This window comes from Pygocentrus nattereri, chromosome 17, assembly GCF_015220715.1.
Source record: "Pygocentrus nattereri isolate fPygNat1 chromosome 17, fPygNat1.pri, whole genome shotgun sequence".
In the NCBI taxonomy this organism is placed as follows: domain Eukaryota; kingdom Metazoa; phylum Chordata; class Actinopteri; order Characiformes; family Serrasalmidae; genus Pygocentrus; species Pygocentrus nattereri.
Genome location: NC_051227.1, coordinates 37,528,986 through 37,555,721, shown reverse-complemented (window position 1 = coordinate 37,555,721; position 26,736 = coordinate 37,528,986). Strand labels below are relative to the sequence as shown.

Sequence of the window (26,736 nt, the reverse complement as noted above, 5' to 3'; positions counted from 1 at the left end):
ACATAGCCGTGCTCATGGGTAATGTAGTTCGGAAGGCTGCCTCAAGCACATCACGTGCGCGCAATATTTACGCACAAAAACAAACGCAGACGTAACACAATTTAAAAGAATTTAATATTTTCAAACTACGTGATCTTCTTGGTGAAGTAACGGGAAGTTTAGTGTTTACGTCTGGCACGTTGTCACATTTTAGGCGTGTCTGCGCGCCCGCTGTTTATCTCTGTAGGTTAGTTTGACCTGAAAATGCGCTTAAGCTTCAAAATGCAACTCGCACTGCTCGTGACTCCTTAAGCCTGCCTCGTTAGCTTTGGCTGCCCCTGGTAGACGCTCTCCGTTTAAAACCGCTTTTATTCGCTACTGCTGAACTTTCAGCTCCAGCTGTGTGAAACAATGGCACCCAAGAGGAGAACGCGAGGAGCAGCCAACACTAAGAAAGAAAGTAAGTGGTTGGCGTTGGTTAAATGAAGCACAGACAGACAGCTTGCATGGCATTAACCAAACTGGAGTCAGCTTTTTAATTCGAATTTTTCCGTTCCACCTTAAATGGCGCAGCTGGTACAATGGGGCGCCTCGGGCTCAGAATGCGACTGATGCGCCGTTTAAGGTGGAACGGGAAAATCCGAGGAGGAAGCCAGCTTCAGCCTCTTCTTGCATGTGAACGTTTTGATCTGTGGTGCAGGTGAAGCCTTGGAAGCCTGTCCTGAGGGAGATGCTGCTCGGGAAGAACCTCGGAAAAGAAAGAGAGCAGTGCCTACAGAAAAGCCACAGGACCAAAATCTGAAAAGTGTCAGGTCATCAGGCACGACCTACAGTCACTGGCTCATGAAGTCCGAACCGGAGAGTCGAATTGAGAACGGAGTGGACGTGAAGGTAAACCTGAGTGCTGGCCATGTTACCACCTCCAGTCATTTCAAGACGTGGGTCACTGAAAAATCAGATGTACACATATTTCACCTTACCTCAAATATAGTTGAACAGCCAAGACATGTTTTAGGTTTTAACTTGCAGTATGGGGCTACTGTAGCCAGAGGTGGACGGAGTACACAGATCATGTACTTGAGTTAAAGTCGAGACACCCAAGGTCAAATATTCCTCCAGTAAAAGTAGAAGTTCCTCCCTTTAGACCTCCACTTGAGTAAAAGTACTAAAGTATTTACCTTCAAATGTACTTAAATATAAAGTAAAAGTACTAAAAGAGTAATTCTGGCTCTGATGTCCTGTTATCATTTTTATAACCAGACTGGCTTCATGAACTCATTTCAGGTGAAAGTCCTCCAGCGTCTCTCTTGGTAAACCAGTCTTTTAATAGAACGTCATTAATTAGTGACGCTGACGTCTATTAAAATGATCATAAGCACAAAACACTGAAGGTAAACAGTTTCCATCAGGGAGAACCGAGTGGCTCTGAAATCACTTTTTACACACAAGCAAAGTTTCAGTTTCAGATTTATTTACAACTTAGTTCCAAGTTTAAGTTGAATAAAAACTGGCTTTAAACTCAGGATCACAGATGAGCTCCTTTACTATGTTGATCTGTAGGCGTCTGTTCATAAACATAAACCAGCCCAAACTCATTTACTATAAAATGAAATGGTGTTTGTAGAAATTCAGAAAAAAGCCGCGTCAGTCTCGACTGCATATGTGGACATATTTCTATATTGAGCTCTATTTACACAAAGTTAGGTTAGTTCATCATTTATGTTGAACAGACTCTCCCAAAGTTTTACGCTGCTGCGCTGACGTTGAACCGCGTGCTGCACTGGGTCGGTATGACCAACAGGTCAAAACCAGCTCTAAACAAAGTGACCGCTGGGCCCTGATTGGTGCTCTGGCTTTGCGCTTCTTTTGTTTTGACATGTTACGTTTTTATACACACAGAAACCAAAAGGAACGACAGATTTCTCAAAATGTAGGAGGAAAAAGTCGGAGATTAGACTCTGAAATGTAGTGGAGTGAAAGGAAAAAGTCGCCCAGAATGGAAAAACTTAAGTAAAGTACAGATACTGAAAAAAAGTACTTAAGTACAGTAATGAATTACATTTACTTAGTTACTGTCCACCACTGACTGACAACTAATGGAAGTCTATGCCACCCAACTTCTGTTATGTCAGCCTTGTAAAACTAAAGATACCCGAGCTTATCGACTGCTGGGGTACTCAGCTCTGTAGAATTACTGGACATTCAGTCAATGGCTGATTTTCACTAAATTCAGTATATAGATGCTCACAGTGCAGTGCAGTCTAAGGTTTCTACCTTCAGATCAGGTCAGTTCAGCCACAGAACCTAATTTTCAGTTATAATATTGCTGTGCTGCCTAAACATCCCAGTAACAGTGCACCTTTCCAAAATAATTGTCCGTACACTGAGGACAATCTGAACCAATCAAAATCATTCTTTGCATACAAATAATTTGAATAAAAAGAAGCTGTTTAAACTTTATAAGATACCTAAACATATGAACATTCTGGTGTTTTACATTGTCGTCTCATAAATAAATGCATGTTGCAGTTTGGAATCGAGGACCTTAAAGCTCTCCCCAACCAAACCAGCTGCTGGGATGGAGTGAGAAATTATCAGGTAAACATCTACAAATGTGCATCCCTTTTTGAAGTCTTGTGGTCACCAACCCTGATCCTGGAGATCTACTCTACTTTGAAGTCTAGCTCCAGCTATGATGTGCTACACCTGTTCCAGCTAATTAACTTCTTCAGAAGTCTTTGATTGGCTGGATCAGATGCTTTAGCATCCAGTAAAAGAGAGGGGCTTCATGGTCAGAAGGTCAGAACTGAACTTTGCATGAAAGTAGATCTCCGGGACTAGAGTTGGTGACCATTGCACAGTCACTGACGAGGCATCAGTAAAAGTGCTCTGCAAATTCTGCTACACATCATGCATCCAAGTTGCTTTATCCACAAACACTGTGATCAGGTTTTTAGAGGTTCTATTTTTTTTTTTTGCTTTCAGGCTCGAAACTTCATGAGGGATATGAAAGTGGGCCAGCAGGCTTTCTTCTACCACAGTAACTGTAAAGAACCTGGCATTGCTGGCATAATAAAGGTGAGTATTGACCCTTTGGTGACACTAATCCAAAAGGAAAGTCCTTCATATTTTTTTCAAAGATGACAACAGTGTAATTGATGTTCCAGATTGTGAAGGAGGCCTATGTTGACCACACACAGTTCGACAAGAAAGATGTACATTACGATCCCTCCAGCAAACCAGACAATCCCAAGTGGAGTATGGTAGGTTCCAATCAGTCAGAATGAGATCCATCTGTATTTTTTATACAGTGCCTCTGGTTTTATACCATAATACGGGGTGTTTCAAAAAGATGAATCCGATTTTTACGACCGTGAGGAGCCTAGGAACCAGTCACACACCAATAGAAAGTCATAGGGGTCATAGAGCTTCTGACTGTCACTGGAAGGTGGCTCCCTTCAGTCTGCGAGGAGATGGTGACCCCACTGCAGAAAGCGTTTTGCGTTCTCCACTTCAATAAGAGCGAAATCTATCATAACTGCAACGTGACTTTCGTCGGCAGTGAACCTCCAACAGCTCAGCGCGTTCGCCATTGGTTCCACAACAGTAGATGATCTCCGAAATTGCATTAAAAGAGCTGTGAGTACAGACACCCTCAACGTGCTCAGTGAAGTATGGGATGAATTTGGCTATGGTGTTGATGTCATCCATGCAGTTGGAGAAGGTTCATATTGAGCACTTGTAAAATGACATAATAAACTTTATGCTCAACTAAACTATTTAGTTTACTGCACTGTTCTGTAATGATTTACAAGTGAAATAAATCATTGTGAAATCGGATGAATCTTTTTGAATCACCCTGTATTTGCCGTCCTGAGGTTGTTTCTACTACTAGTGAATAAGAATGTATGTTCTCCTCTGGTGTCGTGTTCTCCTGGCAACTCATGTTTGTGCGTTCAGGTGGACGTCAAGTTTGAGAGGATGACCAAACGCTTCATTCCGCTGGCAGAGTTGAAGAAGTATCACTTGCAGCACAAGAGCAAAGGTGGTCCACTCAGCAACATGGCTCTGTTCACCAGGGCTAGGCTTTCAGTTCAGCCTTTAACGACAGGTCAGTAACATCCTCAAATATGCATCAGACCTGATCCTCCATCGTCATACTAATGCTGTTATATATCGCGGCTGTCAGAAGAAAACCTCGTATCTCCATTTTTTGACGTTTTTCAGTTTTTAATGTAATATGAAAATGCCTGTTGGTCTTTACATTGTCTGTAAATTTCATGATGAATGGACCAAAAGAAACGGCCCAACATTGCTTGGAAAGATGTCCGTTTCCATTGACTTCCATTAAAAGTAAAGTAGGTTTTTTCCTTCTCCTGTAAAGTTACTATTTTGGAGATAAGAGGTTTTCTCCCGATAACAGCGATATGCTTATGTTGTACTCTGACCTTAAATTAAACATAATGCAAGTGTAAAAGTGCAAAAGCAGTACTGGGCAAAAAGCAGAGACATTTATTCATTTGTTAATTTCTAGTCAAAACAGTGATGAACTATAATAAATATATACTTTTTCAGAATTTAGTGTGGCCACCCGTAACCTTTTACTAGTGTCCATTTCAGTTTTCAAAGAAAACTGCAGGGATGTTTTTCCACCCTCCAAAGTTCAGTTTTAGAAGTTGGTTGCATTTTCTGCTTCTCATGATCTTGGTAACCCCAAACGTGATCTAGAGGACTAGACTTTGAGTCCAGAACCCAAGGGTTCTTCTATTGTGACAAGCTTGACCTCACAACAATAGAAGAACCCTGTTTATTTATTTTTTAATGTTCTGTATAGAACCATTTATAGCACGTTCTCTGTCAGTCTGAAGAACACTTTCCTGATGGAAAGAACCCTTAAATCATGCAAGGGACTCTTTCTGTTCATGGTTCTATATGGAACCATTTTTTTTAAGTGTGCGAGGTGGTCAGTCCGTTGCTCCGTTTTCTGCGTTGTTGTCTTCTCACAGTGGAAGGAAAGACAGAAATGCATTTTTTTTTCAGATATGAAGCAAGTTGAGGTTGATTTTCTCTCAAAGATGAAAGCTTTAAGTGCTGTTTATGTGGTATTGCTGACAGTAGTGGTGGTCAGCCAGGTCATGCACATGTTAGGAGTCCACTTTTCTCTTTTATTAAGTTTTTTTACATCGTTTTTTCCCTTATACAACTGGAAAACCTAATATCTAATCTCAGAAACATTTGGAAGAACATGTGAACTTGTGCTTAATGGTCATTTTGACTGGAAACGAAATAAACGTAAGGTGGTCCCTGACTTGTGCACAGTATTGTAAGTGAAACTTTATCTGCCCTTCAGTTTATGTTACAAATGCGTTTGGTGATACTGATTTTAGTGTTTCTCATTCGTGATTGCGTCCTGTTCTTTTTTTGTTCTCAGAGGAATTCGACTTCGTCTTGAGTTTGGAAGACACTGATGCAATATGAAAAACTGGGAATCGATTTAAAATGCACTCCGTTCGGTTACATTACGGTCATGCAGGTCTTCTAAGATTTTACAAGCTTCTCTGTATTTATAGCCAGACACTGAACTAATCTCTCATCTAATCTCTCAACGTGGGGACAGTCTATGGGCAAATGTAACCACTTAGCTTGTTAATAAAAATTATTTTGGTATATTAAGCTTTATAAAATGTTTATATGCTAGGCGTGCCATGTGTAAAATATCAATTTTATGTAGTCTGTGTGCATCTTTAGTTTCAAACTCCACCGCACCGATCCCTGCAATACAGATAATGAAATTAAGCTGCAAAAGTTTTGAATTTTATTGAAAACTTGAATTTGAATTTATTGCTTTAAGCACAAAACCGGCACATTTACATATGGCTGCTATTCAGCCCCACCCTTCTAAACTAAAGTTACAGATGTCACAGTAAACTGTCTAATAATGAGTCAGGAAATGTATGAAAGGAACTGTGACTGTTTTTGATGCATGAAATCTTCAATATCGCAAGTAAACAAGTAAAAAATGTAGGATATTAATTCAGCTGATCAACCTGAGAGTCTGTGAGTGATCACACAAAAACTGACCCAAAACTTAGCAAAGTTTATTTACAATATGGCTCATCAAGCTTCCATTGTGCAAAAGTGCTTTCCATCACGAGAGCATGAATGATCGCTCCACCTGAGCAACGTTAAAATGGCAAGATCAAAGAAAGGTAGAGCGCAACATTCATCAAAAAAACTGACACTTTGTAATTATGCAGCATATAATAACTCTTACAGACTGCCTGTTTGGAACACAGTGGACTTGCTGAGAGCACTTGTAGCAGATACAAATTTACATATTAGACAACGCACAACGCTTTCAATCAGAAATACAAATACATGAAAACAAGGACAGCCTCTGCTCATCATGTCATACGATTTGTTCCCTTTAGGAATGTGTGTTGAGCGATTCCGTGCTGTCCTTCTTTCTCAGCTTCCATAATACTACGCAGAAATCTGTTTTTTTTTTTTAATATGAATAAAAAGAATTGTAAATTTACAAACATTTGACACCAAAAAGCTCCCAGTGTTTACTTCAGGCTCATTTATCAGAATACGAATAGCAACGAAGTTACTAACTTGATCATAAAGATAGGAATGCTCCTGAACAGACAATGCGAAAGTCAAGTTTGTATGCATGTTAGTTAAAAATCAGCAACAGCTTGAACGTAAAGGAACTTGGATATATAGGAAACTAATAAAGCATTGATTGGTTCCTCGATTCATGATCAACAGGTTTGAAAGAGAAGCTCGAGAACTCCTTTGACGATTGGCTAGTAAATGTGTTTATAAACTGAGCACCTGTGTGTTCTTTGTGGACGATTTCCTTTCCCATCTACCCCTAAATACTCCTGATCCCTCAACAGCTTTGATAATAATATAAAAGATGATACATTTCATTTGAGGCAGTAGAGGACGTACTGTGCCTCCTACAAAGTCTGCCTAACTGCTGGCCTCTTTGGTTTGTGCTAAGGCATTTGTAGAGTTCGATCCTTCAAATCTCTGAGACGCGATGGCGGCCTGTTGGGACATACTCCTTCTTACGATGTCTCCTTTCCTCCAGAGGGTGATTTCCTTCAGTGCAGCATTGGGGAGAAAATGTGATTACGTGTGCTGAGTGAAATCTATAAGATTCTCAGAACTGTGTAGTAGGGCAGCTGAATGATATGAACAAATTTCTAGCCTTGCACTTATAGTAGAATACTATACCTGCTGTTTGAAGTATCGCCTCTCTTCCTCATCTATCAGGACAAGGTTCAGGTAATACCGCACAGAGAACTTCTTATTAACATCTTTCATCGTGGGGGTCAGTTCATAACCGGCGAGGAATAATCGGATGGGAATGGATTCACCTAGGTAAACGATAATAACAGCTTTATAATATGTAGAGGTTTCTCAAAGTGGACTGAAAACATGAATGTGCTTGCATATCACAATTAGTAAAATCAGGCTCCCGCCGCTTAGCTTTACCCCTCACTGGTGCTCCATCCATGATCTCGTATTTGGCAATGGTATCATTTTCATGGTACACGCTGGGTCCTGTGCCCGTCGTCTCTCGCTTTATTATGTCGATTTCCATGTGCTTTATTTTTATCCGCACAAGAAGGAAATAGATCTTCCCCACAATTACGTCCTTCAAGTGATATCTAGACAGATCAAGAAAAATGACAGTCTTTATTATAACACTGTGAAACAAGCTGACGTGTGTGAAATAGTACAGAACGGTACTTACTTGGATTTGTTGTACTCGAACTCAATATGCAGACAATCTTCAATTCCGACCTCCATCTTTATGGAAGAGTTTAATTCTGGAAATGTGCACAGGGTGTGTACTACGATATCCATTTCTTTGGTGATGTCATTGAGTCTCCGGCTTATTGTCGCACGAAGGAAGTACCTACAGGCAACCCAAACAGGTATTTAGATAACAATACATGCCACAATACTCAAAATAATTCCGTTTCTGGGAGGAGACCAAGGGCTGCAGTCACAGCCCTGATATGTACCTGCCGGGAAGACGGTACCTAAGAGGGGTATACCTATGAGGGGGCCTGGGTGCCCTAAGCGATCTCACTTGGGTGCTGAGTTCTTATATTCTCATGCTTTTTTTTTTAATAAGACAAAAACAACAGCCAAAACTCTACTTTTACCATCATCAATATTTGAACAGAGAGTGATGAGTAGATGGAAGGAGTACTCTGAAGAACTAATGAATGAGGAAAACGAGAGAGAGAGGAGGACAACGGGGGGAGAGATAGTGGATCAGGAAGTGCAGAGAATTAGTAAGGTGGAAGTGAGGGCAGCTTTAAAAAGGATGAAGAATGGAAAGGCAGTTGGTCCAGATGACATACCTGTGGAGGTATGGAGATGTTTAGGAGAGAAGGCAGTGGACTTTTTAACCAGGTTGTTTAACAAAATCCTGGAGAGTGAGAGGATGCCTGATGAGTGGAGAAGCAGTGTACTGGTCCCCATTTTTAAGAACAAGGTGATGTGCAGAGCTGCAGTAACTACAGAGGTATAAAGTTGATGAGCCACACCATGAAGGTATGGGAAAGAGTTGTTGAAGCAAGGCTAAGGCGAGAGGTTCAGATCAGTGAGCAGCAGTTTGGTTTCATGCCCAGAAAGAGCACCACAGATGCAATTTTTGCGTTGAGAGTGTTGGTAGAGAAGTACAGAGAAGGTTAGAAGGAGCTGCATTGTGTCTTTGTGGATCTAGAGAAGGCATATGATAGGGTGCCAAGAGAGGAACTGTGGTACTGTATGAGGAAGTCAGGTGTAACTGAAAAGTATGTGGTGCAGGACATGTATGAGGATAGTGAGACAGTGGTGAGGTGTGCAGTTGGAGTGACACATGGTTTCAAGGTGAAGGTGGGGTTACATCAGGGATCAGCTTTGAGCCCCTTCTTGTTTGCAATGGTGATGAACAGGTTGACAGATGAGGTCAGGCAGGAGGCTCCATGGACCATGATGTTTGCAGATGACATTGTAATTTGTGGTGAGAGTAGAGAGCAGGTGGAAGAGAATCTGGAGAGGTGGAGGTTTGCACTGGAGAGGAGAGGAATGAAGGTCAGTAGAGACAAGACGGAATACATGTGTGTGAATGAGAGGGAGGCAGGTGGGAAGGTGAAGATGCAAGGAGTAGAGGTCGTAAAGGTGGATGACTTCAAATATCTTGGGTCAACCATCCAGAGCAATGGACATTGTAGAAAAGATGTGAAGAAGAGGGTGCAGGCAGGATGTGGGTGGAGACGGGTGTCAGGGCTGATGTGTGACAGAAGGATAGCAGCAAGAGTGAAAGGGAAGGTTTACAAGACAGTAGTGCGTCCTGCTATGATGTCTGGTTTGGAGACTGTGGCTCTGTCTAAAAGACAGGAGGCTGAGCTGGAGGTGGCGGAGATGAAGATGCTGAGATTTTCGTTGGGAGTGACAAGGATGGACAAGATTAGAAATGAGCAGATCAGAGGGACGGTGAAGGTGGAGCAGTTTGGAGATAAAGCCAGAGAGGCCAGGTTGAGATGGTTTGGACATGTGTTGAGGAGGAATAGTGGATATATTGGGCAAAGAATGTTGGAGATGGAGCTGCCGGGTAGAAGGAGAAGAGGTAGACCTCAGAGAAGGTTTATGGATGTAGTGAAGGTGGACATGGAGATGGTTGGTGTAAAAGTAGAGCAGGTAGTGGATAGGGCAAGATGGAGGCAGATGATCCACTGTGGCGATCCCTAAAGTGAGCAGCTGAAAGAAGAAGAAGAGGAAGAAGAAGATTTGACTAACAGCGGTAGCAACCATCAGTAACAGCATGGTTAAAACCACATGTGCAGTAAATCACAGTGCAGTAGTTTAGACTACTGTTTACCATCATACTGAGTAGGTTAGCAGTAAAGTTGAGTGCGTTAAAGAAAGTAAAGTTTAAAACTGCTGGAAAAAAAAAAATCACGCTCTTCAGCTAATTCACCCCAGACATCTACTCCTAGTTCTGTAAAATGAAGCCTTGTGGTTAATAAGCCTGACCGGACATGCTGTCAGCTGAGCAGTGCAATGCGAGCTCAGAAATGGTGTGCGGTGTTTAAAATTCAACTGAAGCAGGTATATATGAGGGTCATAGCTGGCTATGATAACTACAGTGAAGCAGGCTAGCTGGTGGTGCCCAACCTCACTACAGCGATGTCTCCTGGTTGTAGTGCTTCCTAGCTGCTCCCCCTGCAACCTGTAACCAAAGTAAATTCTGGCTGTGCCACTGGTACAGGCAAGAACTGTACACAGTACAGTGAGAAATTCTGGATGGGAGGATTTCATCAGCAATCAAGCTTTATTTATTACAATATGTCCAAATATATTTAGACATCCCTTTTAATCGGTGAATTTACCTACTTGAATGTGCCCTCATTACTGACATGAGTTCAGCTGTGCACACACAGCTTGTATAATCTGCATAGAAAAGCACTGCTAATAGAATGTGATGCTCTGGAGCGGCCAGACACGAGCCTAAGGTCTCCATGTCCGATGGCAATCATAAGCTAGAAGGGTATAAAGGCCCCCAGCACTGGACTGTGGAGAAGTAAAACTGCATTCTTAGGAGTGAAGGAGTTTACTGAATGCAATCAAGTTCTCGCAGTATTATTTCAACAGCCTTCCCAGAGGATCAGAGGCTGTTATTGTCGCAGAAGGACAAATCCTCTATTAATTCCCTTGATTTAGGAAGGCATGCTGGATGAGCAGGTGTCTAAAACCTCTTGGGACATATAGTTTAGATAAATGGCTGAACTCAACCGAAGCTGTACGGATAAAGTCGTTCTGAACGGCTGTTCTTCATGAGCTCGTCAAGCGCAGCTCTTCGGTTTGTCTGCTGAAGGTCCACACTTTGTGTTTGTCAATTAACTGTTGATTGCTTTACCTCAGTTTCACATTCTGGCCTGTGTATGATTCATAAGGCTTTTCCACATGGGCAAACTCGAAGTCAAACGACTGAGAGCTGGAAAGTTCACCAGGTCGAGCCAGATCTTTCACAAGAGAGACAAACTCATGGTGGTTCCCTCTGTCGTAGTACAGCTCTGCACACAAGAGACACTGCAGTTACACACCTACATATGCAACAAAAACACTTCTGCATTTTAATGGACCCATATACAAATTTTAATTAACATCCTCACTTTTTTGGTTTATAAAAGCCTAATGAAGTAAGCATATGTTGTTTCAAAACACACTTCACTCCACAGTCTGTTTGGTCCATATATGGAAACCAAATTGCTTTGCGATGGCGTGAAATCAATGTGTGTGTGTGTGTGTGTGTGTGTGTGTGTGTGTGTGTGTGTGTGTGTGTATATATATATATATATATATATATATATATATATATATATATATATATATATATATTCATTCAGTTGTTCAGCTCACAGCAGTTTAGCCCCACCCATTCACTGTGAAGCTGTAAGGAGTTTCAGCCTGAACTACTTTTTGAATGGAGCCAATCAAAGCAGAGCTCATTTACATATATCAGTCTCAAAGACACAGTTAAAAACATGCTGTTTAATTCTAATGTTGGAAAATGGTCATATAAAATGCTTTATGTCTGTTTTAGGTGTATAACAACCACAAAAACTTAATTAGTGAAAACAAGTACATTAAAGTACAATAAAAGGTACAAGGTTACAGTGGTGGACAGTAAATAAGTAAATGTAATTCATTACTGTACTTAAGTATTTTTTTGTGTATCTGTACTTAAGTTTTTCCATTCTGGGCGACTTTTTACTTTCACTCCACTACATTTCAGAGTCTAATGTCTGACTTTTTCCTCCTACATTTTGAGAAATCTGTCGTTCCTTTTGGTTTCTGTGTGTATAAAAATGTAACACATCCAAACAAAAGAAGCGCAAAGCCAGAGCACCAATGATGAACTAACCTAACTTTGTGTAAATAGAGCACAATATAGAAATATGTCCACATATGCAGTCGTGACTGGCGCGTTTCTTTATTTCTGAATTTCTACAAACACCAGTTCATTTTATAGTAAATGAGTTTGGGCTGGTTTATGTTTATGAACAGACGCCTACAGATCAACATAGTAAAGGAGCTCATCTGTGATCCTGAGTTTAAAGCCAGTTTTTATTCAACTTAAACTTGGAACTAAGTTGTAAATAAATCTGAAACTGAAACTTTGCTTGTGTGTAAAAGTGATTTCAGAGCCACTCGGTTCTCCCTGATGGAAACTGTTTACCTTCAGTGTTTTGTGCTTCTGATCATTTTAATAGACGTCAGCGTCACTAATTAATGACGTCCTATTAAAAGACTGGTTTACCAAGAGAGACGCTGGAGGACCTTCACCTGAAATGAGTTCATGAAGCCAGTCTGGTTATAAAAATGATAACAGGACATCAGAGCCAGAATTACTCTTTTAGTACTTTTACTTTATACTTAAGTACATTTGAAGGTAAATACTTTAGTACTTTTACTCAAGTTGAGGTCTAGAGTAAGGACTTCTGCTTTTACTGGAGTAATATTTGACCTTGGGTGTCTCGACTTTAACTCAATGTACTTCGTCCACCTCTGCAAGGTACTGAGGGCCGTTTAGGACACTGACTCTTACCGATCTGGCCTACGAACTCAATTTTAATCCCGTAATGTTCGAGCCTCTTTCCAGGGTTTTTGAGTGTCACGTTGACTTTCCCGCTTACTGTTTCGCCGTCATAAAAAAGGAAATATTTGTCCTTTTTGCCATCTTCGGTCTTGTGTTCCGCTTTCTTTCTCGTCTCTCCGTCGCTCAGCACTATGTCGATGTCTGCGCTCTGCCCAAACCCGAAGAAGCTCATCGCTGCTGCGGCTCGGCGAGTCGTTCTGCGGGGGTTATCCGTCGAAACGCTTGTAGCAGCAGATGGAGCTGTTGGACTCACTCGAGCCTGTTAAATCAGTAATATCACCTCCCGAAACGCTACCTCAGACGAGCGGCTCTATTTTAAACGGTCGCCGCCTCCGTGTGGCTCAAAGACTGGAGTTACGAAACTAACGTTACTAGTTCATTAGCAAGCTGGCTAACTGTGCGAGTTACCGTCGAAAACGAGCTCCAGCTGCATCGTTAGACCCTTTAAGTGTCTGCCAGCAAATCTTTACTGTCTATTTTCATATCACTGCCGTTTCCTCAGTACCAGAAGACGGCTATTTTGATAAAAAACACTTCGACAGAAACGTTGACGCTAGTAATGTTATTGCCTCGCTTCGCTTCCGACTGACAGAGCGGGATGCAAAATACAGAATAAAAGTGGGGAGACCTTTCAAAGTAAAAGTTCAAAAGCAGAAACGGCAAAAATGCACACGACCAAATCTTCAAATACAATGTCTTTATTATTAAAATAAAAGGAAAACTGAAGCTTTCACAACATACAGAAACGGCCACTTCTTTTAAACAGTTCCTGAGTAATATTAGAATCTAGACTGTATAGAGACTTAATACATATTACTTTTACAATGGTTTAATGCTATTCGTAGGCCTATATACTATGATACAACTGTTTTTTTCTTCTAACAGCACATGAAGTAATACACATTACTGACTAAATTAACCAGACAACAGCTGAGCTTGTGATTTCTTTACACGGTTAAATGATGCACATTCAACATTTAATACTGGAATGTCACACTCTTTTGTAGTGTTTGTTTCAAATCGATTAATGTTTGAAATAAATGTGGAATGGATTTGGCCGAGAACGCACCTTTTAGGCCAAATATGCAATATCAAGCAGCATATCCAACTTTACCAGTATGGTCCATAAAACTGGCACACAGTGGTTAAGAAGAGGGTGATAAATATTCGGATACTCTGGTAATACACACCAAATTTTTTGTATCAAACAGGCAGTTGTGGTGAGATTATATACTGTATATATAGATTCCTATGTTTTTAATAAATAACTCTAAGCATGTGTTTTAAGTAATTCATCTGGCATCATTCTACTTAGTCATGCATATCCAAGCTTATTCTCCAATAGAAAGTCCAACATGAATAAATCAGACATACCACAGTTGTATGCGGTGGTATGAAACTATGACGCAACACAGCAGTCCTGGTTGAAGCTTGAGAAGTCCAATTTTAGAAATATCCACACTGCACTGACTGAACACAGGCCAAAATCCTTTTCTTGGTGCATATTTACAGTATTCATTTACAATATTCATATCAAAGTCTGTAGTGCTGCTTCTTAGACAGTGGGATGTGCCACGATGGAAGACTATTATTGGTTTTGCCGTAACAATGTAAGACAACTTTAAAAGGTAACAGTCGATAATAGCTTCTTTTGAGTAGAAAAGCTAAGCTATACAACATTACAGTTGTTGGCAAAGTCTCAGGTGCACTGATCACAGTTAGAAAAAACAGCCAGCCTCCTGGGAAATAAGTAATACTGTGATGGAATATCTGGTCTGATAGTTAAAACAATTTGAATGTATGGGGACAAAAATACCAAAAATCAACCAAAAACTGAAATTACTGAACCTTTACTATTATTTATTGGTCATGGCCCACTATCTTTCCAGCAAATCCATTTGAGTGTACTTCGATGCAACCACATACCACAAAACGGATGAAAACAATAACACCGTCAAAAAACCTGGACAATATGTCCAAAAATATATATATATAAACAATTCTAAAGTATAGAAGGTCACTTCAACAGAGAAAACACTCTGAACAAACCTTACGTGCATCATCTGCATCTATAAGATTATTTCAAAAAATGAAGTGAAATAATATGTTTGTGTCATTTAGCACAACCGAGTCTATAGACTTTACAAAGTCTTTTGATTGAACCTCAAACCTACACAGCTAGCACTAAAACATCAACACATAACGTCCCTCAACATCCGTGATATCAAAAAGTGACCCACGTCAAACAGTCGTGGCATGGCATTGTATACGCACACAAACACACTGGCTTTGACTATAGCCAAGATTCAGTGCGTCTGAACAGAGTGTGGTATTTAGTGCACTAACTGATTGAACCATTCTCTGTGGTGCTCTGACAGTTTGGCCAGTTTTACGTAGCAGGATGCAGCAGAAGCTCAGTGTGATTTAGGCTTCACAATACAGCACCATCTGTGCTTTAATTTAGTGTCGCAATAGTTTCTTGGCCTTTCGCTCTGCGCATTCTTCAACCGTACAGTCATCTCGTCATTCATGCTCACTTCTTAAAAGACTGCTGGGTTGTAAACTTTGTCTGTGGCTGTAAGGGTTTTGAACTACGGCTCAATGACTTAACCCATGAGAAAACATTCTCGCTTGCATCGTCTTTCTCGGCAGGACAATTTTTTATATCTACAAATAGTGTGACTCACAAGACAGTCTCATACATGATCTTATAAAGTGTACAGATTGCGAGTTGCTGAGTAAATCTGGTTCAAAGTCCTTTATGAAATTTAAAATAAAGGGAGTAAAACTTCCCCAGAAGATTGTAACACGTTAATTGTCTGTTTAGATAATAACTTTGGCAAGCTAAGAAGTATGTTTCCGCACCTCTGAAAAAAATGCACAACGTGGTAGCTTGTATGTGTGGCACAATGCTCACAAAGTCAAAGCTTGTGGCTCTCTTGTGTCTTCGGTTTCACTTCTCAATCATATGACAAAAGAGGACTTGTGGCGGAAATGCCCCTGCAAAAAAAAAAAAAAAACACCATTTACTGCAAGGTTAAAACGCATGATATTCAAAATAAATGTACAAGGATTAAAAAGTTTAGAATCTACATTACTGTACAAAACGTTATCTAAAACTTTAGACTCACTTATCACATTAATAACTGCTTATTTTATTCCATAGTAATGTATACAGTGTAGACTGAAATACTACAAATTCAACACCAGAAGGTATTTTTGGGAAATCTAAGAAGTTATTAAATCATCAGTAAGCATCACTGATAATTAATAATATACCATAATCGTTTACAGTAATTCCTTGATAAGTTATCTGCCTCAGATTTCACCACCACTTTTTTTTTATTGCTTTATTCTCAATGTTTTACAGCTTTTTCGGTCATTACGGAATTATCTACAGCTCTGTTCATCATTCTGAACACATATGTCTTTATTTCTTACCAGATTCCTATGAATTTGCTGAGATTGAAGTTGTGGGGTAGTAGGGTCATAATATAATCACTTTGCACATGTCCTTGCAACAAAATTGGTTTTATATTGTTGAAAGCAGTGATTCCAAACTGCTGAACTGTAGGACAGTCATGTGCAAAAGTTTTAATACCCCAGGTTTAATAACGTTTTGTTCAATTTTGTTTTTTTAAGTGAAATTATCCTCTACAGGGAACAAACTTAAACATGGCGTTTTTCAGCCACCTTCAGTACACAGTGTCTATTAAGTTGCAGAGTTTTTACTTAAATTTTTTTTAACGTAAATTTTACAATTTAAAACATGCCACATTTGACTTTTTTCCAACATGTTAAATTCGGTGGATAAACGGTGCAGATGCGTGTTCTCTGTAGAGGAAGTGCGAATTTAATTTCACTTAAAAAAGCAACAAAACATAATTTGACAAGTGGTGCTCAAACTTTTTGTATACTACTGTACAAACCAACAACTAAAGCAAAACTAAAAATTAGCCTTAAAGTATCTTAATCAAATTCTCACCTCATCTGCACTGACATAATCCATTGGACTGCTGTGTTGAGGGACTTTATAACTGCAAGAAACGATGCATTATTATGGGCTGTCACCACATGCAACACTGACATTTCAGACTTCAAAATGGGCAGTTAACTGTGTTTAGAGTATTAGGAACAGAGCGATATTGTATCTTGCTGACCCCACATATTTCGGGGCAAAGGTCTTCACTCACTCGTTTTCTCTGTGGTCCTTGCAGGAACAGTAGCCATGTTTCTGAGCGTGACAGAGCCCCACTGTAACAAAGATGAGTGCAGCCACGCCTGCCAAAACCTTTAAGGAAATTCCCATGATATCAGGATCATCTGGAGCAGACAAAAGCAAAAGAATTAACCCTGAAAATGACTTCAGCAGAGACCCCTAAAAACCAATATTTACAGTAAATCACTACTCACAATACAAACTTCATTCATTTAAATTATGCTTAGAGACCAAAACTTACAGACTTCCATAAGCTGTGGCTCGCATTTTGAGTAGCCAGCCTCATTTCTGGCCTGGCAGTGGTACTCGCCTGCGTCCTCCTTCTTCACCATCCTAAATTTCTTAGAGACAAAAAAAAAAAAAACAACACGATTTAATAACGGAGTGAATAAAATGTTTGTGAAGAAGTTATAAAGCAACAACATAGTAAAGCAAATGAATCCAAGAATCTCGTCTAGGGTTCTGGAGTGGTACTAAAGAGAAAGGTGTTCCGTTTCAGCTGACTTATGATGGTATCAGGAATCAATGGCTGTCAAGCTGGACTATTTAAGGCAGCACAATTTTCACTGTGGACAGGCTGCTAAAGAGATAAAGCTGTGCAAGTCTTCCATAAACAGAACACCTTCCCATGTCAAACATAAACAAGAGCTTAAATGATTCTGAAGTTGAGGTTACATCAAAGCTGTTACATGCAAAGCATTTAGAAGAGACAATTAAATATAGCCCAGCCTAATAATTTAATAATAATAATAGATGGATAAAAACAATAACAGGAGACTGTAGGTGAACTTTAAGCTTTGGCCTTTGCTATTATTTAAACATGAAAAAATGTTTTATTAAATCTACAGGAAGAACTACCAAACCAAAATACCATGCTGTGCTTACCAGTGTGCCAGTGTCTGTATTCATGATATATGAGGAGTTGGAGAAGCGGATGCTGGTTTTGGGGTCTTCAGGCAGCTCCTCACTGTTACGGAACCACTGGTACTGAGATGGAGGGTATCCCTCATTCTCCGCGCAGCGCAGCTCTGTGGACGTGCCCACAGTGACGGACTCTGGCACACTGCATCTTGGCACCACTGGCTTCACTGGAACCCAAACAAAAGAAAGCCAAAGTGTTCTACAATGAGCAATCATTTGCTACTTCAGCACAGCATACAGAATAAAAGGGGACAAACACTGTTGCTTGGTCTTTGTTGGATGCAATGATCATCTACTCAAATTCTGATCAGATTACTTGTTACTAGTTCTGAAGTGGCACAACCATCAGTATTGGCCCTGTAACAGGAGATCCTGTCGTTCCTCGACACTTGTTTAGCCACCAAACCTAAGTATTATTTATGGTTTGTAAAATAAAACATATTCAATAGTTTGTTGAAAGAAAATAAAATAATTGAACGAACTAAGAAATACAAGAAGACTCTTCAAGATTCGGAAATGCAGGTCCTTTATTCCTTCTTTGAGCATGGAGAATGTTCTTCCAAGGGCCTTCGGACACACTCACACTTATACAGGGAATGTACACATATTTTATACTCTCAGTGGAGGTGGGGTGATCTCGCCCCACCTCTTTTTTGTTGTCTCCTATTGACCTGACACCATCATTATATCCAAATAGACCTTCACATGTCCATCATATGGGGTTTTTGTGGAGACCATTATTTCCAAGCCTAGTCCGATTTATTTTTTTTAAAAAAACATCGTGCCAGGTACCTCCTCACACATACTAGTACTTTTCCATTCTGGCCGTTTGGCCTTGAGCAGTTCACAAGTACACTCACTCCCTACAAAGTGCCTGTCTTCTCTCTTACGCTCCACTGAGGAGGCTTGTTTTAGGGCACTTGCTCCAATGTGCTAGGCCATATTGTGCTTTATTTATGATTTATCTACATAATACAAGACATTTTAGTTTTGGGAATCTTTCATTTACATCAATCCCCTGGTGATGTCAACGTCGTCTATGGCCGGGATATGCTCTAAGAGAGCATAAACTGGCCTCGGGTCCTCTGGCTCCCCCATCACTCAGTGTGACACGAGTTAATGCAGCCATCTGTTAGCTCCTGTTACAGCAATGACAGTTAGCGCTCTCCTGCAAGCATATTCAGTTGTCCAGTGATGTTGTTTTAGCTGTAGTTCAGAAAGATGCAGCGACTGAATTCGTGTGTCTTGGATGAAGCAAATGCTATTTCACCCTCCCAGCTTAACACAGGGGGAGACCTAGCTAACAGATATGAAGTGACTACAACTAAACTGGACGGAAATAAAACCTGGATAAAAATACAGTGAGGAAAATAAATATTTGAACACCCTGCATCTTTGCAAGTTCTCCCACTTAGAAATCACGGAGGGGTCTGAAATTTTCATCTCAGGTGCATGTCCACTGTGAGAGACATAATCTAAAAAAAAAATACGGAAATCACAATGTATGATTTTTAAAATAATTTATTTGTGTGTTACTGCTGCAAATAAGTATTTGAAAGCCTGTCAATCAGCAAAAATTCTGGCCCTCAAAGACCTGTTAGTCTGCCTCTAAAAAGTCCACCTCCACTCCACTTATTATTCTAAATTAGAAGCACCTGTTTTGAGGTCGTTAGCTGCACAAAGACACCTGTCCACCCCACACAATCAGTAAGACTCCAACTACTAACATGGCTAAGACCAAAGAGCTGTCCAAAGACACTAGAGACAAAATTGTAGACCTCCACAAGGCTGGAAAGGGCTACAGCCAAGCAGCTTGGTGAAAAAAGATCAACTGTTGGAGCAATTATTAGAAAATGGAAGAAGCTAAACATGACTGTCAATCTCCCTCGGACTGGGAATCCATGCAAGATCTCACCTCGTATCAATGATCCTAAGAAAGGTGAGGAATCAGCCCAGAACTACACGGGAGGAGCTGGTCAATGACCTAAAGAGAGCTGGCACCACTGTTTCCAAGGTTACTGTGGGTAATACACTAAGACGTCATAGTTTAAAGTCACGCATGGCACGGAAGGTTCCCCTGCTTAAATCAGCACACGTCCAGGCCCGTCTTAAGTTTGCCCATGACCATTTGGATGATCCAGAGGAGTCATGGGAGAAGGTTCTGTGGTCAGATGAGACCAAAATAGAACCTTTTGGTCTTAATTCCACTCGCTGTGTTTGGAGGACGAAGACTGAGTACCATCCCAAAAACACCATCCCTACTGTGAAGCATGGGGGTGGAAGCGTCATGCTTTGGGGGTGTTTTTCTGCACATGGGACAGGACGACCGCACTGTATTAAGGAGAGGATGACCGGGGGCCATGTATTGCGAGATTTTGGGGGACAACCTCCTTCCCTCAGTTAGAGCATTGAAGATGGGTCATGGCTCGGTCTTCCAACATGACAATGACCCAAAGCACACAGACAGGATAACCAAGGAGTGGCTCCGTAAGAAGCATATCATGGTTCTGGAGTGGCCTAGCCACTGTCCAGACCTAAACCCTATAGAAAATCTTTGGAGGGAGCTCAAACTCTGTGTTTCTCAGCGATAGCCCAGAAACCTGGCTGATCTGGAGAAGATCTGTGTGGAGGAATGGGCCAAACTCCCTGCTGCAGTGCAAACCTGGTGAAAAACTACAGGAAACGTTTGACCTCTGTAATTGCAAACAAAGGCTACTGTGCCAAATATTAACATTGATTTTCACAGGTGTTCAAAAACCTAGTGGACATGCACCTAAGATGAAGATTTCAGACCCCTCCATGATTTCTAAGTGGCAAAACTTGCGAAGTCACAGGGTGTTCAAATACTTATTTTCCTCACTGTACCTTTGGCTTATTTACAAATAAATCTGTAATGCAAGATCATCTATGAATACAGGCAAGTATGAATGTACCTCTCACAGCCAAACTGATGAGTATTTCATCAAAGGGCTTTTGGTCATCGATGGCGGCCACCTCACAGCGATATAATGCACTGTCCGATCTGCTGGCGTTCAGGATCAGCAGGTTTGCCGGCTCTCTCAGTATCGCCCTGTTCTCCAAATCACCTAACAATAAGAAACCAATATTAAATCATTACAATGAATACAACACATTAAAGGTCAACATCTGATTTATGGATATCAAGCTCATCTTGCAATTACAGCATTAAGAAATATCAAGATTTGAATGGAAATGTTACCTGATATTTTGTTTTGGAAGTAAACATAACTGGGCACCCCGTTTTTAATCTTCTTCCATTCAATTCTAGGGTTGTTTGTAGATATGGACTCTATCAAGCAGGTCAATTCAATTGCTTTCGAGAAAAAAAAGGGACCGTTAGACCTAACTTTTAAGAGTAGTAAACAGACACATGAGACAAATGCTGGTCAGTATGTTTACAGTTAAAATAGAATTTTATAGCTTCAACTTACGCTCAAATTCATTGGCCCATACATCTTTATCTGTAGTTCTGAGTATGACAGCAAATGTTGTGATGTAACCTAGAAATAATAACAGAAAAATGGTCCAGACACCTGAATTCACAACAGCTGAATTGTAACAACAATAAAAAAATAAATAAAACAATAGAAGAACGCTTTACAGTGGTTTCTGATATTTGTTTATTGGCATATCTACCAATGGCGATAAGTATACGTTTTTTAAAAATAACTGGGACAAAATCCACTTGAATTAGCATTACAGAGACATGTAACACTTATTTGTATATGAATAAAATGCGGATATTTTAGCACAGTGGCTCAGCGTCATGCTACACATTCTGCTCTTCTCACATATTGGCCAGATCTAAAGCTAAAATCTGTCCCATGTCAATATTTTTAAAGAACAATTTGTCCACACCAATAATAATTTTGGTATCCTTGTGCATCTCTAAAATAATTTATCAGTGTGTGTTTTATTTATAAATTCACTTTAAAACCTTCAAGCTATAAAATAAAATAAAATAAAATATGAGCATAACTTCAGGAAAAACAACTGTGCTGATATGACATTGAGCTGTATTGAAAGTATTGATTTGAACATATTAAAATAGCAGTGCTGAAAACTGACACTGGAATGATTAGTCAGCAAAAGCAGTTTCTGCCCGTTCGTTTAGCCCTTCTCTCAGCTCAGTCTATAATATGTAAAGACAGGGCTGGACATTCAGAACCTCTAACCGACATAATCTTTCATAGGTCGGTTATTTTATTTATTTATTTTAATGAATTCAATGTTTTTTGACACATACTGAACCTGGCAATTGGCAAGTGCACATTAACAGACACAAAGCTCCAATATTCAGTAATCTAAATGGGGATACCTGGGTGGTCAGTGGCTGCTACATTCTCTGGATTTCTTTGTGTGTGTGTCATAAATGATAATGTCTACATGTTTTTTATGTCTTGTGCATTTTAATGATCATTTTCTGTGCTGATGTTCAGCACTTTGTTTAAAAAGGTTCTACATAAATAAAAAATGACTTACAACTGAGGTACAACTATTTTTTTCAGCATACTAAATAAATTCTGTGACAATAAAAATCTGTTCATATAGCACCTTAAATGTTACAATGTGCTCGATGATACAACGTTATGCTCGATTCACTTCACCACTGAGCACACAGGATACACAGCCTGCTGATCCGTTAGAGGTTTTTTTTGTTTTTTATTTGTTTACAGGAGATGCAAGTGATTTTCTACTTTTAACATGGCATTATTTAAAATAGCTTATTTTGTTTGCAAGAAATGCAAGTTTTTAGGGAGCTTACTTGTTATATTGAAAGTAAAATGTGACCTTTTTCATAACGTTTCATTTTAAACAATGTATGCTTTTATTTCAGTTCAAAATATTCAATAAATAACCATAAATTGTTCATCTCTGGGTGCAGGCTCTTTCATTAGAAAAAAAAAAAAGTCCGAGCTTTTATACTTGAGCATATTTACAGTACAAACCTTGTAAGTAAACTAGGAGGGCAAAACCAAAACAAAAAGAGACAAAAACAAAATAAATCATTCATTAATCGTAATCAAGGTAAAATGTTGATACTGATTTGAGGTGATATCTGTGGTACTTTGTCCTTACAGAGCTCAATAGAGCTGCTGGTGCCTCATCTCTGAATTAAGATGTTCACTGCAGGTTGCACTTGTTTGATGTCTTGGTGAAATTGCATAGAAACTGCATACCGTATGAATGTCCTACACGCAGATTTAGTTCAGCTTGTGTGTTCACCTTCACTCTGTCTTTGCCAATAGACTTAAAAATGGATCATCAAGCAGGCTGCCATGGGCGGTTTCTTAGAACAGAAATGAAACAAACTACAGGGCTTGTGTGTTTCAGCCAGCCAAGACTAAAAATACATACAACTAAATCTTGCGTAAAACTGACATTTCCATTTGTTTTTTTTATATTTTACTGTTTTACTGTTCAGTCCAAGGCATTAAATGACCCATAGAGTTCTGTGTACACACAGCAGTGAAATCAATATCATGCCATTACATGTTTTAGGCCATATTCTAACGTTTAAATGACAAACAATTTTGCATTAAAGAATTAATCTAATATTTTTCCAAAAACAGACATTTTCCCAGTTTGCCATTACACTAGTTATCAAATTAGCATTAAGTGACCCTTATTAGTCCCACAACGGGGAAATTTCATCACCTCTGCATTTAACCCATCCGTGAAGTGAAACACCACATACACACTAGTGAGCACACACACTAGGGGGCAGTGAGCACACTTGCCCGGACCGGTGGGCAGCCCAATCCGCAGCGCACGGGGAGCAGTTGGGGGTTAAGTGTCTTGCTCAAGGACACCTCAGTCATGTGCTGTCGGCTCTGGGGATCGAACCAGCGACCTTCCGGTCACGAGGCTGACCGTCCCTAACCTCCAGCTCATGACTGCCCTAAATTAAGAGGTAGATAATGATTTTAACACAATAACTCAGACAAAAATCACGTTTTTCACTCTTGCGATCTTACAAAATCAACTTTAACATTAAACTGGATGCTGTTCTGTGTCCCATGGAAGCCAATGGTCATTTTAAAAGCACGGATAATTACTGATGACGTTTTTGAGAAAACTGTTGGGACATCAAACTCATCCCTCACTCTTTTACATCTTTGTGTAACCCGCAGTGATACCCCGCTTGTCATCAGGCAGCGAGCACTCTTCACATTTACAAATGCTGAAGGAAGAGATGTCAAGCTTCAATGTTCAATCACAAGAAATTCAGACGGTGGTCTAACAAAGGCAGAAAAGATCAAAGCCCAGTAGGACCTTCAAAACCAAATGACCAAGATTCAGCAAAGCGTAGGCCACAGCTTGGCCACTGAGGGTTTGCTCTCCTCGGGAAGTTTCCTCCGAGGCCTGCGAGGGGACACCCTGCTGTTTTCTTATGAAAACATGCGAAGCCCAAACAGAGTCATTTTATAACCGCGGTAAGTGAGGGGACACGGAAGCTGACATTCCCCAGACTTTCCCATCATTGGGTTATTTTTACATCTGCTGCTGACATTTGACCACTCTGAGGACTGTTTTTTTCCCTTTCCCGAAGCATGTTCTGACTTTATGATGCGTGTCCCTCGGTAAAATGGACTGGTACGATGGTTGTGTGCCGTTTCTTCATGTATGACAAAGAAGGCTTGGGAAAAATAGCGTCCAGAAAAGGAGGACAAGAGGTCAGGCAGTAACTGGGAGCCGAGCCAAAGCGAAAGCGTTCACATTTTCATGTTGGCTCCCCGGCGACTCAGCCCTGAAACCTCTAAGTGAATGTATAAATGTTTAAACAGTCATGTGTATAAAAAATTTGGCAATTTGTACAAAAAAAAGGCTGGAAAATAAAACCAATCTGTCTGTAGCTAAAGGGCATCACAGGCCGAGGCCACATGATGTCGATGAGGCAATGTGGAGCGCCTTGATAAACCCCAAAGGCTGTTTGTGCAGGACACTTCAGTGTTAATTCGATTCTTTTGGCCAAACATTCCAGACAAATCCCACTGTGCAAGAGGGAACAGCCGGAGTGAGGAGAGGAGAGGAGAGAAAGACGGAATTTGTTGTGTTTTCCTTGAATGTCACCCACTGGTCAGTCACATCTTTTAAAATTCAGAGCACACAGCCTGGCCACCAAAACTGTCCCCTTCACTACAACTGAGCACTACAATGCTCTCTCTTCAGCGCAGGGCTGAACTGCCTTGGTATTTGCCAGCTTCGTGTTCGAACGCTCCGTTCCACCTTAAATTTAAGGTGGAACGGAAATGTGCACCACTCGGCTGGAAAACAAGCATCGTTTTACTTGCTAGAGCGTTCATCGAGCCTACGGGATTCGGTGGGAAAAATCCATAGCTAGCCAGCCAGGCTTCACTGGACGACCTCCCACGGTCCGGCTCGCGGTTCAAGCACAGCACTAATCCCCGAAAGTGCAGCAGCTGGTCGGTGAAAACCTGCTCATAATCTCGACCCCCTCCAGCGTCAGAGCGCTGTCCAGTCCTAATGCGACAGGAGCGGCGTGCACCTCACAGCTAGCTGAGCAGGTGGAGCTATATGTGCAAATGCAAGCACACTGCTATGAGAGACGGACCTGAAGTCAGCGCATTCCCGTTCCACCTTAAGTGGTGCAGCAGTAACGTTCCGCGGCGCCAGAGTGTAACGTTAACAGCTGCACCGCTTAAGGAGGAACGGGTGTATCCGCTGACGGAGAGGAGAAATGTCACTCCGGCTTCATGACATTCACATGCAGCGCAAACACAGGCAGGGACACTCGGTAAAAAGCAGACCCGACCTGCTTTATGGCAAATCTACCACACGGACGCACAGCCATGCTAAACCCACCGTAAGCGCCATGGAAACGGCAGAGTAACCGTTGAGACGGACAGCCAGCAGCCTACGCCAACAGACCGCTGCTATTCACACACAAACGCGGCGCTCGCAGCCCGGACACCCCCGCTAATAATGTCTCAAGCAAGCGTTCAGCCCCAAGTCCGGCTTACGGTCCGTTCAGAGCGCGGAGCGTTACTCACAGAGCGAGCAGAGCAGCAGCAGCAGGAGCAGCGCGGGTCGTCCTATCGCCATTTTGAAGACGCTGAATTCCATGCGCGCGCTGAGCCGCTGATCAGCGCGAGGATGCTGCCAGTTTCCATGGCTACAAGGACATTGGGGCACGCGGAGACGGCAGGGCGGCGAATCGGAAACTGCAGTCGGTCCCGGCTTAGAGTTAAGTAAGAGTTTAAAACAGGGACGATTATCATCAGGAAAAGGGCGTGAAAATGTCTTTTTTCCCTGTAACGGTGCGCACTTAAGCTGCCGCGCGGTCACGTGTCTTAATTCGGTAGTTTAAACAGCGGCCGCAGGGCTGCTGTTCCGTTTGCAACCACCAGATGGCGCTGCATGACAACAAAACGGTGCCTAGCGACTCCAGGTACACTGAGGTTTTCTTATATGGGAGGCAAATCCAGAAAAAATGGAATTAAAATGAAAGCGCACACACACACACACACGCGCACACACACGCACACGCTCTTTCTAAGCCGCTTCTCCCTCACGGTCACGGCGGGATGCTGGAGCCTGTCCCAGCGGTCATCGGGTGGAGACTGAAAACAATAAAATGTGAACGCAAACCTCTTTTTGCCGTTTCTTTTCCCAAACATCTGCGCAAATATCCTGCCAGAATTGAAAATGAAGTGAAATGACTTCATTTGCAATCTCATTTTTTACATGAGCACGAGCCGTTTGTGACAATAATAAAAATAAACTGAAAACGCCTCTTTATCATTTCGTTTTAGTCGTTATTCTGGTTTTTCACGGACAAATCTAAAACGAAAAGCTAACAGACGAAAGAAAACGCAAACTTCACTTTGGCTTTGGCTTTTCTTCACGAAACGCAGAATACGTGTCAAAACTAAAACCAAACTGCAAAGTTTACTTTCTT

The 26,736-nt window shown here is 41.0% G+C and overlaps 3 protein-coding genes across 4 annotated transcripts; 1 reads left to right on the top strand and 2 right to left on the bottom strand.

The window, feature by feature from the left end:
• The first annotated feature begins 2 nt into the window (after positions 1-2).
• Positions 3-6,199, top strand: thyn1 (thymocyte nuclear protein 1). The gene is made up of 7 exons (XM_017711065.2): positions 3-439; positions 680-870; positions 2,509-2,577; positions 2,965-3,057; positions 3,147-3,242; positions 3,940-4,090; positions 5,411-6,199. Exons 1-7 carry the CDS (start codon positions 391-393, stop codon positions 5,455-5,457), a joined length of 696 nt encoding a protein of 231 aa, XP_017566554.1. The 5' UTR covers positions 3-390; the 3' UTR covers positions 5,458-6,199.
• vps26b (VPS26, retromer complex component B) lies at positions 6,057-13,258 on the bottom strand. The gene is made up of 6 exons (XM_017711063.2): positions 12,602-13,258; positions 10,910-11,066; positions 7,751-7,915; positions 7,489-7,664; positions 7,228-7,370; positions 6,057-7,092 (listed from the first exon to the last, which is right to left on the bottom strand). Exons 1-6 carry the CDS (start codon positions 12,822-12,824, stop codon positions 6,961-6,963), a joined length of 996 nt encoding a protein of 331 aa, XP_017566552.1. The 5' UTR covers positions 12,825-13,258; the 3' UTR covers positions 6,057-6,960.
• On the bottom strand, positions 9,951-26,088 carry jam3a (junctional adhesion molecule 3a). Of its 2 annotated transcripts, XR_005131741.1 has the most exons (11): positions 25,829-26,088; positions 21,245-21,313; positions 21,013-21,126; positions 20,726-20,878; positions 17,757-17,959; positions 17,113-17,212; positions 16,846-16,975; positions 16,638-16,689; positions 13,400-15,652; positions 11,158-11,160; positions 9,951-9,961 (listed from the first exon to the last, which is right to left on the bottom strand). XR_005131741.1 is itself a non-coding variant. In XM_017711064.2 (9 exons), exons 1-9 carry the CDS (start codon positions 25,899-25,901, stop codon positions 15,617-15,619), a joined length of 930 nt encoding a protein of 309 aa, XP_017566553.1. In that variant the 5' UTR covers positions 25,902-26,088; the 3' UTR covers positions 13,333-15,616. The 2 variants fall into 2 exon arrangements, 1 of the variants encoding a protein (XP_017566553.1); XM_017711064.2 differs by lacking the exons at positions 9,951-9,961; positions 11,158-11,160 and having other exon boundaries at positions 13,333-15,652.
• Positions 26,089-26,736: the final 648 nt, after the last annotated feature.